The sequence below is a fragment of the Aegilops tauschii genome, chromosome 6 (assembly GCF_002575655.3).
Source record: "Aegilops tauschii subsp. strangulata cultivar AL8/78 chromosome 6, Aet v6.0, whole genome shotgun sequence".
Taxonomy (NCBI): domain Eukaryota; kingdom Viridiplantae; phylum Streptophyta; class Magnoliopsida; order Poales; family Poaceae; genus Aegilops; species Aegilops tauschii.
The window spans coordinates 165206786-165221438 of record NC_053040.3 but is presented as its reverse complement, the minus strand read 5'-3'; the positions used below and the strand labels follow the sequence as shown (position 1 = coordinate 165221438).

Here is a 14653-nt window from a genome sequence, read left to right as displayed (position 1 = left end):
TAGATTAGATTTGATTTGAAAATTTAGGGTTAGGTCTCCGCCGAACTCATCTCGGACCGACCAAGTTGTAGAAATCGGTCTCACCAATTTGGCTTAGGCCATTGCACATGCGTTTTCGGTCTGACCGAAAATTGCAAATCGGTGTGACCGAGTTCGATTCTCTGTGAAACCCTAGCAGTCTCGGTGCCTCCGATCTGTGACTCGGTCTGACCGAGTTCACTAGTTTAGGTTCCAAAAGCTGCTTCGGTATCACCGAGTTTACAAATCGGTAGATCCGAAATGCTTTCTGTGAAGAACTAAAACTAAGTTTTTAAGTCATCTGTTTTGCAAAAACTCTGCACTTTGTGATGCTCATCTACTCTACCTCATCTACAACCTATTCACAGGGTCTGCTGACAGTTTGCCTGCAAGATGTCTGATCAAAGTGACAGTCAGAACAAGTCTGAGGAACAGGTGCAGATGAGTGAGGGCTCAGATCCCTCCAGCACTTCTGATGATGGAAGTAGGAGCACTCCAAGCAACTTGCCAAAGGCAGCAACCAGATCCAGAAAGAAAAGAACCTCAGAATCTGAGGATGAGGATTATGTGGCTATTGAGGATGAGGTCACTTCAAGGAAAAATGTGCTGAAAAAGGAATATGGCACAGCTGCTGCAGTTAAGCCAGGACTGAACAAGAAGGCACAGAATGCCAATGTCAAAGTCAAGGAAAGTTGCAACAGGTGAAACTATGAAGTTCACCATTGAATCTGAAGAAGAAGCAACTGGTGAAGACAAGAAGAAGAAGAGGGCAAGAACCACTACTGCCAGAGTTCTTGGCAAGCCCTTAATGAGGGAGACTCTAAAGAGGAAGAGGAAGAGGATGCTGCACCAGTACCCAAAAGCTTAGAAGCTTATGGGAGATGCAATGAGATCATGGGCTGCTCCATCAAAGCCCAAGTCTGCTCCCAGAGCTCAAACTTAGAAGCCCCCAAAACCCAAGAGGAACACCAGGAGTATTCCAGCCGAGGAAAAGAACAAGGCCCCAGTGCCTGAAGCAGCAGCAGAAGAAGATGATTCTCTTGTCTTGAGAAAGTTGAAGCCAAAGATCCCTGACCATAATGATGCATATCCCGTTGCAGAAGATATGAGGATCAGAAATGATGCAGGACTAAGACTGTGGAGACAGTCTGATCCATATGCTGTCAGGAGGAGAACATCAGTTGATTACAGGTTCCACACAAAGGAACAGCAAGATTTCTATGTGACAATCCTGCTTTACAAGAAGCCCATAGTATGTGACATGAGATGGGTAGACTGGGAGTACATCAAGGAAAATGAAGATCACTATCCAGGAGTCTATGACAGCTTCAAGGCTTGTGGAGTAGATACATTTGTTGGACAGAAGCTCACTAAGTGGAATGATGAGCTGATCATGCAATTCTATTCTACAACCCATTTCTATCCAGATGGGAGGATTATATGGATGTCTGAGGGTACTAGGTACCAATCAACAATTGAAGAATGGGCCAAGCTGATCAATGCCCCTGAAGAACATGAAGATGACTTGGATGTGTATGCCATCAAGAAGAAAGACCACAACACAATGGCCAACATGTACAAGGAGATCCCAGATAAAGCTTTGGAGACTCACAAGCTTGGATCTGTACACTTCTTGTTGTCTGGTCTGCCTACCATCAACTGGATTCTTAGGCACACATTGCTACCCAAGTCTGGAGATCACAAGATGATCAGAGGACATGCTATCAATTTACTACACTTATTTGATGTGCCTCATAAGTTCAAAGTGACGAGTCTGATTGTGGAAACAATCAAGAGGATAGCTGCTGACCAAAAGAGAAGCTGTGGGTATGCTCCACACATTCAGGAGCTCATCAACTCCAAGATGGGCACATGTACATACTTGTTGGACAAGGAGCACCTTCCTCTGCATCCTGATTTTGAAGATAACACTGTTGTGATGAATGAGAAAGACCCCACATCTGTGCAAGCATAAGAGAAGAGAGAGAAAGCAAGGACAGAGAAAGCTGCAAGAATGCCAACTGTTGAAGAGGCATCTCAAGTGTTCTTGAAATCCAAGCAAGATCAGCTTGGATATCTGATCCAATCCACCTTGAGGATTGAGAAGGGCTTGGCCACCCTGACTCAAAACCAGGAGAGCTTGGAGAGGATCATTGAGCAAAAATTCTATGATCTTGATGTCAAAGTAACTGAGATTCAGTCAGCAGTTGAGCAACTTCAGGAGAAAGTGGAGGAGAAGAAGGGCAAGTCAACTACAGATGCTTTTGCTAGAGTGCCCCGAAGCCAGAGGTCTACTGCAGTGCCAGTCACAGATATTAGAGCTACAGCATCAGCTCCAGTGCCACCTCCAGCAGCCACTCCACCAGCTCCAGCTACATCAACAGAAGCTTTCGTCCTTGGAGTCATCTCTACACCACCTACCGAAGATCAAGCCTGAGAGACGTTTAGTACTATGCATTTTGAACTTTTTGGTAACTTGTTGCCAAAGGGGGAGAAAAATGTATAGATCATAGGCTTCGAGAGAGAGTGTTGCTTTTTATCTCTCTTGCTTTTTTGGTCGAACTACTTTATTGTGCGCTTGTGTGAGATACTACTTTATGTCCTTGTGAGATACTTGTTGATCTTGTGTTTGATCATATGCTACCTTTATGCTTGTTGGATGATATTCTCATATCATTATATGATCATTCACTTGCTTGGTGATGAGTGCATGTTTTTAAGTTATATCATTTTGAGCGCTCCACCAAGATGTATGTGACATGGAAGAGTAACCCATAATCCTAATCGGTTGTGCATTTGCATTCAAAAGAAAATTTCTAAATAATGCAAAAATTTAGGGGGAGCTCTTGCTTATCACATACTTCTCAAAGCGACGATGTTTTTCAATCTTATGATCATTTGTCGAAGCATTGATCTATATGTTGTCATCGATTACCAAAAAGGGGGAGATTGAAAGTACAACTATCCCTGGATGGTTTTGGTAATTCCTAACAACATATAGCTCATTGAGCTAATGCCATTTCAAGATAAATATTTCAGGAAAGCTCTGTTGGAAATATGCCCTAGAGGCAATAATAAATTGGTTATTATTATATTTCCTTGTTCATGATAATCGTTTATTATCCATGCTAGAATTGTATTGATAGGAAACTCAGATACATGTGTGGATACATAGACAACACCATGTCCCTAGTAAGCCTCTAGTTGACTAGCTCGTTGATCAATAGATGGTTACGGTTTCCTGACCATGGACATTGGATGTCGTTATAACGGGATCACATCATTAGGAGAATGATGTGATGGACAAGACCCAATCCTAAGCCTAGCACAAGATCGTGTAGTTCGTTTGCTAAAAGCTTTTCTAATGTCAAGTATCATTTCCTTAGACCATGAGATTGTGCAACTCCCGGATACCGTAGGAATGCTTTGGGTGTACCAAACGTCACAACGTAACTGGGTGGCTATAAAGGTGCACTACAGGTATCTCCGAAAGTGTCTGTTGGGTTGGCACGAATCGAGACTGGGATTTGTCACTCCGTGTAAACAGAGAGGTATCTCTGGGCCCACTCGGTAGGACATCATCATAATGTGCACAATGTGACCAAGGAGTTGATCACGGGATGATGTGTTACGGAACGAGTAAAGAGACTTGCCGGTAACGAGATTGAACAAGGTATCGGGATACCGACGATCGAATCTCGGGCAAGTAACATACCGATTGACAAAGGGAATTGTATACGGGACTGATTGAATCCTTGACATCGTGGTTCATCCGATGAGATCATCGTGGAACATGTGGGAGCCAACATGGGTATCCAGATCCCGCTATTGGTTATTGACCGGAGAACGTCTCGGTCATGTCTGCATGGTTCCCGAACCCGTAGGGTCTACACACTTAAGGTTCGATGACGCTAGGGTTATAGGGAATAGATATACGTGGTTACCGAATGTTGTTCGGAGTCCCGGATGAGATCCCGGACGTCACGAGGAGTTCTGGAATGGTCCGGAGGTAAAGATTTATATATGAGAAGTCCTGTTTTGGTCACCGGAAAAGTTTCAGGTGCTATCGGTAACGTACCGGGACCACCGGGAGGGTCCCGGGGGTCCACCAGGTGGGGCCACTAGCCCCAGAGGGCTGCGTGGGCCAAGTGTGGGAAGGGACCAGCCCCTAGGTGGGCTGGTGCGCCTCCCACAAGGGGCCCAGGGCGCAGGAAGGGGGGGAAGGGGGAAACCCTAGGCTCAGATGGGCCTAAGGCCCACCTAGTGGTGCGCCCCCCCTCTCTCCCCCCCTTGGCCGCCCCCCAAGTCCCATCTAGGGCTGGCCGCACCCCTTGGGGGGAACCCTAGATGGGGGCGCAGCCCCTCCCCCTCCCCTATATATAGTGGGGTTTTTGGGGCTGCCATGGACATGAGAACATCTCTCTCTCTTGCCGCAGCCCTACCCCTCTCCCTCCTCGTCTCTCGCAGTGCTTGGCGAAGCCCTGCTGGAGTACCGCGCTCCTCCACCACCACCACGCCATCGTGTTGCTGCTGGACGGAGTCTTCCCCAACCTCTCCCTCTCTCCTTGCTGGATCAAGGCGTGGGAGACGTCACCGGGCTGCACGTGTGTTGAACGCGGAGGCGCCGTGGTTCGGCGCTTAGATCGGAACCAAACGCGATCTGAATCGCTACGAGTACGACTCCTTCATCCGCGTTCTTGCAACGCTTCCGCATCACGATCTACAAGGGTATGTAGATGCACTCCCCTTCCCCTCGTTGCTAGATTACTCCATAGATTGATCTTGGTGATACGTAGAAAATTTTGAATTTCTGCTACGTTCCCCAACAAGCTCAGTGTTTGGCATGGCATGGGTAAAGAAAGTGGACCCTCAAAATATTAAGGACAAAAGGATTGGCTGAAGCTCAAAGCTCAAGACTCTGCATTTTCTATTTTAGTGATCCAAGATCACATTGAGTCCATGGGAAAGCCAATACTATTAAGAGGGGGTGAGGTGTTGCTTAATGAGGTTCTTGCTCAAAATGCTTAGTGATATGCTCCAAAACCCTCAACTACTTTCTCACTTCCAAATATGTCCCAAACCAAAAGTCAAACTCGGCCCCACCGATTTGATCTATCCGGCGCCACCGAGTTCTCTTGACATAGCCACTGCCAGAAACCCTAGTCTTTTCGGTCTCACCGATAGGGATCTCGGTCTCACCGAGATGGGATTGTAATCTCTCTGTTTCCCTTCATAACGTTTCGGTCCAACCGAGATGAGCGATCAGTCCCACCGAGATTGCAATGCAAACTCTCTGTTTCCCTTTCGTAACGTTTCGGTCCAACCGAGATGAGCGAATCAGTCCCACCGAGTTTGCCTGACCAACTCTCTGGTTAGCTTATTACCAAATCGGTCCCACCGAGTTTGTGTAATCGGTCTCACCGAGATTACGTTATGCCCTAACCCTAATGACATCGGTCCCACCGAGTTGACATGTCGGTCCCACCGAAAATCCTAACGGTCACATTATGAACCAAATCGGTCCCACCGAGTTCTCTGAATCGGTCCCACTGAGTTTGGTAAATTGTGTGTAACGGTTAGATTTTGTGTGGAGGCTATATATACCCCTACACCCACTCTTCATTCGTGGAGAGAGCCATCAGAACATGCCTACACTTCCAACATACATTTTCTGAGAGAGAACCACCTACACTTGTGTTGAGGTCAAGATATTCCATTCCAACCACATAAATCTTGATCTCTAGCCTTCCCCGAGTTTCTTTCCACTCAAATCATCTTTCTACCAAATCCAATCCTATGAGAGAGAGTTGAGTGTTGGGGGGACTATCATTTGAAGCACAAGAGCAAGGAGTTCATCATCAACACACCATCTATTACCTCTTGGAGAGTGGTGTCTCCTAGATTGGTTAGGTGTCACTTGGGAGCCTCCGTCAAGATTGTGGAGTTGAACCAAGGAGTTTGTACGGGCAAGGAGATCGCCTACTTCGTGAAGATCTACCCTAGTGAGGCAAGTCCTTCGTGGGCGACGGCCATGGTGGGATAGACAAGGTTGCTTCTTCGTGGACCCTTCGTGGGTGGAGCCCTCCATGGACTCGCGCAACCGTTACCCTTCGTGGGTTGAAGTCTTCATCAACGTGGATGTACGATAGCACCACCTATCGGAACCACGGATAAAAAATCTCCGTGTCTACATTGCGTTTGCTCCTTCCAAACTCCTCACTTTACCTTCATATGCAATTGTTTTACATTCTGCTGCTATACTCTTAGAATTGCATGTGTAGGTTGATTGCTTGACTTGTGCTAAGTTGCTAAAATCTGCCAAGAATTAAAATTGGGAAAAGGCTGGATTTTTATTTGGTCAAGTAGTCTAAGCACCCCCCTCTAGACATACTTTCGATCCTACAAGTGGTATCAGAGGTTTGGTCTCCATTTGCTTTGATTTCCATAGCTTTTGGTGATCATAGCCTTGGTTTCACAACCTAGGAGAGTATGGCATCTAGCGAGGGAAATTACCACCGTAGAGGTCCTTACTTTGATGGTACTAATTTTGCTAGTTGGAAGCATAATATGAAAATGCATATTCTTGGACATAACCCCGCCGGTTGGGCTATTGTGTGTATTGGCTTGCAAGGTGAATTCTTTGATGGGAGAGAACCGAACCGTGAAGCTACCGCGGAAGAGTTGAAGATGCTGCAATACAATGCTCAAGCTTGTGATATTCTGTTCAACGGATTGTGCCCCGAGGAATTCAGCAAAATCAGCCGTCTTGAGAATGCAAAGGAAATTTGGGATACTGTGATTGACATGCACGAAGGTACCGACTCCGTCAAGGAATCCAAATTGGATGTGCTACAAAGTCAACTTGACAAGTTCAAAATGAAGGATGGTGAAGGTGTCGCTGAAATGTACTCTAGGCTTGCTCTCATCACAAATGAGATTGCCGGCTTAGGAAGTGAAGAGATGACCGATAGATTCATCATCAAGAAGATCCTAAGAGCCTTGGATGGAAAATATGATACCGCGTGCACATTGATCCAAATGATGCCCAACTACAAAGATCTCAACCCAATAGAAGTCATTGGAAGAATTGTTTCTCATGAGATGTCACTTAAGGATAAGGAAGAGCTTCACAACAAGTCAAGTGGTGCTTACAAAGCCTCATGTGATGCCCCCACATCATCAAGTGAGAAGCAAACCTTCAATGAAGAATTGAGCCTAATGGTGAAGAACTTCAACAAGTTCTACAAGAGTAGAAGTAAGGAAAGAAGTTCCAAGTCAAGGTCCTACAATGACAAAAGATCTTCTAGTCGTGAGCGTAATTGCTACAATTGTGGAAGACCCGGACACTATTCCAATGAGTGTACGGCTTCATACAAAAGAAGAGAAGATTCTCCCAAGAGAAGAAGTAGGAGAGGAGAATCACCATCAAGAGAGAAGAGGAGTAGAGATGATCGTTATGAACGAAGACCCTCTCGGAGAAGCAAGGATTCGGAGAGGAAGGACAAGTCATCAAGGAGCTACACAAAACGAAGACATCAAGCTCATGTTGGTGAATGGGTATCCGGCTCCGACTCCGACCATCACTCCGAAAGAAGTTATCACTCCGACTCCGAATATACTCAAGATGAAGGTGTTGCCGGACTAGCACTTGTGACAACCAACTCCTACGACATATTTGACTCACCAAATGAAGGAATTGGAAGATGCTTCATGGCTAAAGGTCCAAAGGTAACACACCCCGAGTATGTTGATTTCAATAGTGATGAAGATGATTTGCTAGGAGATGATGATTTACTTGTTGACAACTCTAGTTATGAAAACTATGATGAACTTGCTATTAATCATGATAATCAAGATAAAACGAATGACAATGATAAGAAGGAGATTGAGCGTCTAACTAAAGAACTAAACACTCTTAAGTTAGCTCATGAAACTACCTTGGAAGATCATCGAGAACTTTTAAAGACTCATGAGAAGCTACGCTTTGAAAAGCTCAACCTTGAGCAAGAGCATGAGTTTTTAAAGGCAATCAATGATGATCTTCGCAAGAAAAGTTCTTCTTACATTGCCAAGCGTTTACTCTTGTCTACTTACATGCCATAAGTTAAATCTAGCAATAAGAACAAGAAAGATTCTTCCTCTAGTAGTAACAACAATCATGCAAAATCCAATATTGTTGCTTCTAGTAGTTTTCTTGATTCCACTAATGATTCTCTTAGCCAAGTTACACTTGAGCAAGAAAATAGCTTATTGAAGGGAATTATAGAGAAAGGTGTTTACAAGAGCCTTGCCGGGAGTAAGCAATTTGAGGAAATTGTACGCAAGCAAGGAAGACACCGGAAGAATCAAGGTGTTGGTTTTGAACGAAAGTTCAATGCCAATGGAGTTGAGTGGGAAGAAGATCAATACCCCAAGACGAAGTTTGTTCCCCAACCGAAATCGGTCCCACCGAGATTGCAATGCAAACTCTCTGTTTCCCTTTCGTAACGTTTCGGTCCAACCGAGATGAGCGAATCGGTCCCACCGAGTTTGCCTGACCAACTCTCTGGTTAGTTTATTACCAAATCGGTCCCACCAAGTTTGTGTAATCGGTCTCACCGAGATTACGTTATGCCCTAACCCTAATGACATCGGTCCCACCGAGTTGACTTGTCGGTCCCATCGAAAATCCTAACGGTCACATTATGAACCAAATCGGTCCCACCGAGTTTGGTAAATTGTGTGTAACGGTTAGATTTTGTGTGGAGGCTATATATACCCCTCCACCCACTCTTCATTCATGGAGGCTATATATATCCATCAACGTGGATGTACGATAGCACCACCTATCGGAACCACGGATAAAAAATCTCCGTGTCTACATTGCGTTTGCTCCTTCCAAACTCCTCCCTTTACCTTCATATGCAATTATTTTATATTCCGCTGCTATACTCTTAGTATTGCATGTGTAGGTTGATTGCTTGACTTTTCTAAGTTGCTAAAATATGCCAAGAATTAAAATTGGGAAAAGGCTAGATTTTTATTTGGTCAAGTAGTCTAATCACCCCTCCCTCTAGACATACTTTCGATCCTACACTTCGGCGTCTCCCCGCCGACCTGCTCCGTCACCTCGGCTGGACCAGGGGCTTCACCATTGCTTCATCAAACTACTTCAGGGAGTTCGACATCACTTAGCCGACCTCCTCCGTCACCTCGGCTAGACTGGGGGATTCTCCTCGCCACATCGACCATTCCGCGTCGCCACATCGTCAATCCAAGCTCTTTGCTCTGCCACTTCATCAAGCCGAGCTCCTCATCGGGATGGGCTTGGGGGCTGGGACCTTGGCCAGACCAAGGACTACACACCATGTCGAATCTGTCAAAGTTCTATGGACGTCTTCATCCCGCTGCAAGCCCGGGCCGCATCATCAACACTGAGCGCATTAACTAGTTAAGTCGCTTTCATGCTCAATTTTTTTTCAATTTTTCAATTTTTGTTCGATTCAACCAAGCGTTATATTTTTTTTTTAAAAGTTGTTCGTTAAAAACGATGTTTGTTAATAACAACTTCCTTTAACCAGGTTAACTGGGGACTCATAAACTTACATGTGTTGTTTTTAAGTATTTTCTTCTAAGTCGATGCAAAGTCTATTTCTACCACTCCTTTTTCGACTCAGTGTATGGTCGAATAGCCGGATACCCTGGTTTCTCTCTAAATCCGCTCGAGTTTAGTTTGCTAAACTGGTCTGAGAAGCACTCTGCCTTCGGGGAAAGGGAGGTTGAAGCCTAAGGCTGACCCACTTGAAGTCTAGAGATCGGATGTGTTATGTTAAAGCACGATGGAAGCACTAATTAATTTTGAGATCAATTTTGGATTGACACCAAAAAAACTTAGGCTTAAGGTTTTACATAAGTTTTCTGGTTTTCTGAGCTTATAATATTTTAACCTATTTGTAAGTTTTTTCAGGAGGCAGGACATCCTTTTGCTCGAGGTGTCCTGCATGGTAATTCTGCTCGGGAAATCTTTTCCGACCCGCAGTTCGGCATCTTTCCTACCGAGCTGCACTTCGGCATTGGCAAAACACACACGGTGGTTGAACTAGTTCCCGAGGAGATACGATCCTAGGGTCGGCCATGTGGCCCAACACAAGTCTCGGGGGCTACTGCATTGACGATTCAATGCAGAAAATTCAAAGTGCAAAACGGTTTCCGAGGAGATTAAGATCCTCGGCCGCACCCAACCTAAATCTCGGATGCTATTGCGCACCGCGTTTCCGTTCCTAAAAGTATGCTATCGAGCAAGGACTTAATCCTTAGGCCGATTTTCATGAATCAACCTGAGTCTCAGAGGTTACTGGGATCAGCGGTTTTATGTTATCCTTTAGGTGCATCTCGGATTTTAGGCCGTCACACACCTTGAGGGCTACTGGCTATACATCTCGGCAGAGAATAAATTACACAAATCGAGAAAACTTCGCAAAAAATCAGCCCAAGGCTGAGGTGGTGCACCACCTTGGAAGCTGTCCAGCGTTGGAGCTCGGGTGCGAGCGGTTGACTACACACGGGAATTTTCCGTCGTGAAGCTCGACTAAAGTCCTTCAACTTTTTCAAAACCAAGGTGATCTATGACAGCTCGAATGATGTCTGGTGTTGGAGCTCAGCTGCAAGAAGACACCTTGGATGTAGTTTGGTGTTGGAGCTCGGCTGCAAGAGGACACCATCGCTCGGGAAAAAACTTCAAGCCCGAGGTGTGGCATGAAAATAACAAGGCATCTGTAAAGGCCGAGAACTTAAAGGGGCTCCTCAGATGCCCGACATGTGAAATCTTCAGATACACCTCGTCGATCCTCGAGATTGGAGATAAGAAGATTTGTTGAACCAACTTTAAAAATCGACGTCCGAAGACGAAAAACAATTCGGAATAAGCGAGGAGCGTCGCCAACTTGAAGACCTATTCAGGTGCTACTGGCGGTGTCCTGGATTAGGGGGTACTCACCATGTCGTCTCCCGACCAGGAGCGCCGGGCCGAGGACCCCGTGGTGGTTCATTAATGAGCCACTTGGAGAGGTCCATAGCGCATACAAGAGAGACTCCACAAGACTTGGCGTACAAGACGAGAACTCTCATGTGCTAAAAAAAACTAGAAGAGAACTCTTGTAATCCTAGGCATCTAGTACATTAGATAAACTAAGGCTAGGCTAGTCAATAGATCATCACATATTCATTAGAACTCATTCATACGATCTCGAGGTAGATCATGTACTTTGTATCCCATCGACAATCAATACAATACAAGCAGGACGTAGGGTTTTACCTCTTCAAGAGGGCCCGAACCTGGGTAGTCTTCTTTACTTCCTGTTACCATCTAGCCGAGACCACCAGCTCGGGACCCCCTACCCAAAATCCGCTGGTTTTAACACCGACAATTGGTCTGGGTGGTGCCGGCAGGCAGTGAGGTTGTCCTCCTCATGGACACGGCCAGAGGTGGTGGTGGTCGTGACATCACTGCACCGTCGGGTAGATCGACGCTGATAGCCACAGTCGTGGGTTTCTTCACGGCAGCCATCGGTAGTCACTGGATCGTGTCCCTCCTGGTCCATCGGGATTGGCTGGGGACACATGCCTCGCCGCTTCCTAACATGGGGGCACTGATCCAATCTCAGTGGCTGATGTCCGGCTAGGAATGGATTATTACCTCTGCTCCTCCTACCATGGTTTGTGCGTTATGAATTGGGCAGTTGGCGGTGTTTCGGACCTTGGATGCCGGGGCGGCGGCTCCGGAAGGCGGTCTGCATGGTTGGCTCTCTGGCGGGCGTGGCGGCGACGATGTCTTTCCCCTTGGTCGCGTGGGTGGCAAGTGGTCGAGCGTGGGTGGCTCGGGCGCACTCTCGGTCTCTAGCAGTGGCGATGCCTTGATCCGGATCTGGAGTTCTAATCTCATCGTGCTTGCCCTGGAGACCTCGTGGTGGCGCAAGGTCTCTGCCGATCAAAAACTTTGCGCTTTGTTGCCGACGGCGGCGCCGCTTCTTCTTGAAGACGTTGCCGTGATGCTCCTTTGGGGTATGGGTTTCGGGTGAAAACCTTGGCAGCGGCGACGTTTAGCATCGTTATCCCTCATGTGGGTGTTGTCGTGCACCTTAGGTGTATTAGGGCATAGCAGGCGTTGTTCTTGGATCTTCCTATGTTCTCTATTGGTAGCGTAGCGCGTGCGTTCTGTGTGATCCGATTATCTTGGATCGGCTATGTTTGAGGGTAACTTCATCATCTCGTATCGTTTAACCGTGTACTTTGTTCAGCTATCGCTTTATATAAAAAGTCTGGCGAATCTATTTCAAGAGAGATAATTATGCAAGAGACAGCCGTGATTCACAGGCAACTGAAATAAATTTTCGTGTCAGTTCCGCAAGAACCAATAAATTTGAATGGATATGATTAGACGTGGACGGGCATGGAGGGGAGGTTGGTGGTGCTTATGCAGGAGCCGAGCTTGAAGATGCTGAGAAACGAGGACACTGGCGACGGCGGCGTAACCAGCGGGAGCCCTTCCCGGAGGCAGTGATCGTAGTTCTCCAGCACGGACACGACGTAGCTAAACTCAGGACGCCTGGCCGGGTTGGCGGCCCAGCACATCTTGATGAGGTTGTTGAGCGCCGGCGGGCACGTCGGCGACAACGGCGGCCGAGCGTTCTTCTCGCAGGCGGCGTAGGCGGCCTGGACGGGGGTCATGCCCTGGAACGGCACGAGACAGGTGGTGAGCTCCCACAGCACGATGCCGAAGCTGTACACATCCACCTTGCGGGTGCACGGCTTGTCACGGACCATCTCGGGTGCCATCCACCTGTACGTGCCCATGTTGGTACCCTTCCCTTCGCCGCCGCCGCCGCCACCGCCTCCGGCTCCCGGTCCCGCTCCGGCGCCGGCGCGTGAGCTGTGCGCCTCTAGGCATGAGGTGCCGAAGTCGGCGACCTTAACGCGCATCTCGTCGTTGAGCAGCAGGTTGTGCGACTTGAGGTCGCGGTGGATGACGCCCTGCGCGTGGAGGTACTCCATGCCGCGGGCGACGTCGAGCGCGAGGCGGAGCACGGTCTCCGGCGAGAGCGAGTAGGGGTCCTTGTTGTGGAGGTACATGCGGAGCGTGCCCTGCGACATGTACTCGGTGATGATGCAGTACACGGGCGGGCGCTTGCAGGCGGCGACGAACTGCACCACGTTGGGGTGGCGGAGCCGCGAGAGGAAGGTCACCTCCGAGTTGAACTGGTCCTCCAGCGCGCGCCGCCGGTCCTCGTCGCGCTCCGGGAGGCGCACCATCTTGACGGCCACCGCGCGCTGTCGGTAGATGCCGCGATAGATGCGGCTGTTGGACCCCGATGCGAACTTGTTCCCGAGGAAGAGCTGCGACATGTCCGCCATCCACTCCTCCCCCGCCGACGAGCTCGCCTGCTGCTGGTCCGCGCCGCCTCCCGCGTCAAGCAGCATCGACCACGAGTCGAGGCTGTTCCACCTCTTATTCTCCATCGCTCCCTCCATCTCCGAGTACGACGACTCGTACGGAATCAGCGGCGGCGGTACTGGCGCTGCCGGGTGCCGACGCGCCCGGAAGCAGGAAGCCATTGATTAGTGGAGCGACCAAGAGCTGACGATCCAAGCAAGCAAGGAGAGCCGGTGCATATGGCTGGCCGCCGCGGGCGCGTGAGGCGACGATCTATGGAGACACGACCCGCCAAAACGAATCAACTTGCTTCCGCCGATGTGCCATTGCACGCATGCATGCTTCGCCTCGTCCTCGTGGGACGTACGTCCTCTAGCTGAGGAGGAGATGTACGCATGGCTCCTGATTACTGTTTCGTGATCTTGATTTGTGCTCAACCTCTGCCCAGGGAGTCATGGGTTGTTCATGGCGACATGGATGCATGGACAAGACGGTGGATTATTCGGGAGATTTAGTCGTCGCTTTCGCGGCGATGGAGATCGATGAGGACACGATAAAAGAGGGGACGATTCAAGGATGTCTCGTGATGAATCTAGCTGATGGATCGAGGAAGTTAAGTCTGCCCAGCTATGCCCGCCTTCAAACGAATCAACTTGCTTCCGCTACTCATTAGCAAGGACATCCATCACAGGTTAAAGTTTCAGGAGGAAAGCTAGCACAGGGGAAGTTTGAGATTTTTTTTTAACCAAGGACCGCAAGATTCCGTGAGAAGTTAGGTTGGATTTTTTTTTTCCGGGAGAAGTTAGGTTGGATTTTGTTGTGATTATAACCAATTTACAAGTGAAAGTCTTAGCGACAAAAATATTAGTAAAATATTCGCCATGCCAAACTGTGAAATAACAAGAATCTAATTAGACAGATAAGATAGGCATAATCTAATTAGACGACCATAAGTCTAAAAAACGTCTTCTCCCCCTTCTTTTTGTTCTTCTTCATAACTTAACTTAGATAGCTGACCACACATGCCATGTGCTGTCTAAAAAACATCTTACATTAATGAACAGCGGTTGTAATTTTTTTACTAATCACGACTATTTTTCACACAATTTTGTTTCAAACTTTGTTCAACCAGAATGCTGTTTTAAATCAACACTGATTACGAGATAAATGCCCTCGCTTAGCCAGTTTTAAGGAAAGTTGGTAGACACTGACCCGTTCATATTAGCT

The 14653-nt window shown here is 47.7% G+C and overlaps 1 protein-coding gene across 1 annotated transcript; it reads right to left on the bottom strand.

Annotated features, from left to right (window-relative positions):
• Positions 1–12324: 12324 nt before the first annotated feature.
• LOC109754616 (serine/threonine/tyrosine-protein kinase HT1-like) lies at positions 12325–14138 on the bottom strand. The gene has a single exon (XM_020313533.4). It carries the CDS (start codon positions 13606–13608, stop codon positions 12430–12432), a length of 1179 nt encoding a protein of 392 aa, XP_020169122.1. The 5' UTR covers positions 13609–14138; the 3' UTR covers positions 12325–12429.
• Positions 14139–14653: the final 515 nt, after the last annotated feature.

Coding starts and splice junctions, on each gene's coding strand:
- LOC109754616 (XM_020313533.4), bottom strand. CDS start 13,608: ATGGCTTCCTGCTTCCGGGCGCGTCGGCACCCGGCAGCGCCAGTACCG.